The sequence below is a fragment of the Tilletiopsis washingtonensis genome (assembly GCF_003144115.1).
Source record: "Tilletiopsis washingtonensis strain MCA 4186 unplaced genomic scaffold FA09scaffold_22, whole genome shotgun sequence".
NCBI classification, from domain to species: domain Eukaryota; kingdom Fungi; phylum Basidiomycota; class Exobasidiomycetes; order Entylomatales; genus Tilletiopsis; species Tilletiopsis washingtonensis.
The window spans coordinates 415,757-416,935 of NW_020312019.1; the positions used below are offsets into that span (position 1 = coordinate 415,757).

Sequence of the window (1,179 nt, forward strand, 5' to 3'; positions counted from 1 at the left end):
TGGGGGCCCACACGGAAGCCTCGCGCCTCGCGGCCGAGCTTAAATGTGATGAGGGGCGCAAGTACCAAACTGAGAGACTTGGCGCTGAAACGAAGCTTCCCTTTGCGCGCGCCTGGACGGCAACAGATATGAGAAAGGCCATGCCTCGCGACGCCCAGCGCGCGACGGTGCGCGAGGGCCACAAGGGGCGAAGAGTGTATATTGAGCCTGAGTGAGTGTTGTGTGGCTGCCCTCCTCACGCTGCCGCGCTGCCAAGAACAGGTGAGCTGACATGCGAGTGGTCGGAACGAGCAGGCAGACATACTTTGAGCCCGCGAGACGACCACGACCATAATGCGGGCTCGTGGCTTTTGCAAGGTCGACTAATTACACATAGCTAGTTACGCAGGAGAGGGCGCCACTGCACACGCCGGATGAGTGACACTAGGGGTATCGTGGCCATTTCTTCATGCCGCAGCTGCTGCTGCTGCTGCTGCTGCTGCTGCTGCTGCGCGGCTCTCTCTCTCTCGAGAGAGAGAGAGAGAGAGAGGTCTGCACGGCGTGAAGTGGGGGGGGGGGGTATATCTGGATCCGCACCGGACCGGTGCGCGGCCCGCCATGCCTGGCTTCTGCCTTTGGCTTTGGGCTGCCGGTGCGAGGAGGGATTCTGAGATGTGAAGGGCGCGCGAGAAAAGCAGAGGCTTGTGGTGCTTTCCCGTATTGCATGAAGAGAAGTGCGAGAGAGAGAGAGAGGGAAGAGTCGCGTCCTTTGTTCAGCCCCATGCAGCTTGCGTGGAATAGTTGACGATGAGATGCCCTTCTGTTCCGAAGCACTGGTCAAACGGCCCCATCGAGGTTTGTTGTCGAGGGTGGTAGGGTTAGATCGCTCGTCAGTATTGGAGCCAGCGTCTTGAAAGCCAGCCTTCAAAGCCAGCCCGTGCCTTCCTTGGGTGCTGCTTTGCTTGGCGCAACAGACTCCCCCCCCCCCTCGTCCATCAACCTCTGCGTATCCTCGCCTTATCCCCTGTCTCGCCATGTGTCTGCCTTGCAGCGTCCGTCACGCAACCCGCTGCAAAGACGAGCAAGAGAGGCAGGAAAAAAAGCAGCAGGGCAAACTTACGCGGTACAGATTGCCCACGGTATCATCGGGCGCAGGAGCAAACGAGGAGTTGATGTAGAGAAACTGCGGGAGCCCCGCGC

General features: G+C 59.8%; 1 protein-coding gene across 1 annotated transcript in view; it reads right to left on the reverse strand.

The window, feature by feature from the left end:
* Positions 1-752: 752 nt before the first annotated feature.
* FA09DRAFT_301409 (APG12-domain-containing protein) overlaps positions 753-1,179 on the reverse strand; it is a gene marked incomplete at both ends in the record, with an annotated part of 1,335 nt that continues 908 nt past the window's right edge. Inside the window, 2 exons of the mRNA XM_025740365.1 lie at positions 753-812; positions 1,100-1,162. Of these exons, the coding sequence (XP_025595816.1) occupies positions 753-812; positions 1,100-1,162 (123 nt within the window). The remainder of the gene's footprint in view (positions 813-1,099; positions 1,163-1,179) is intronic.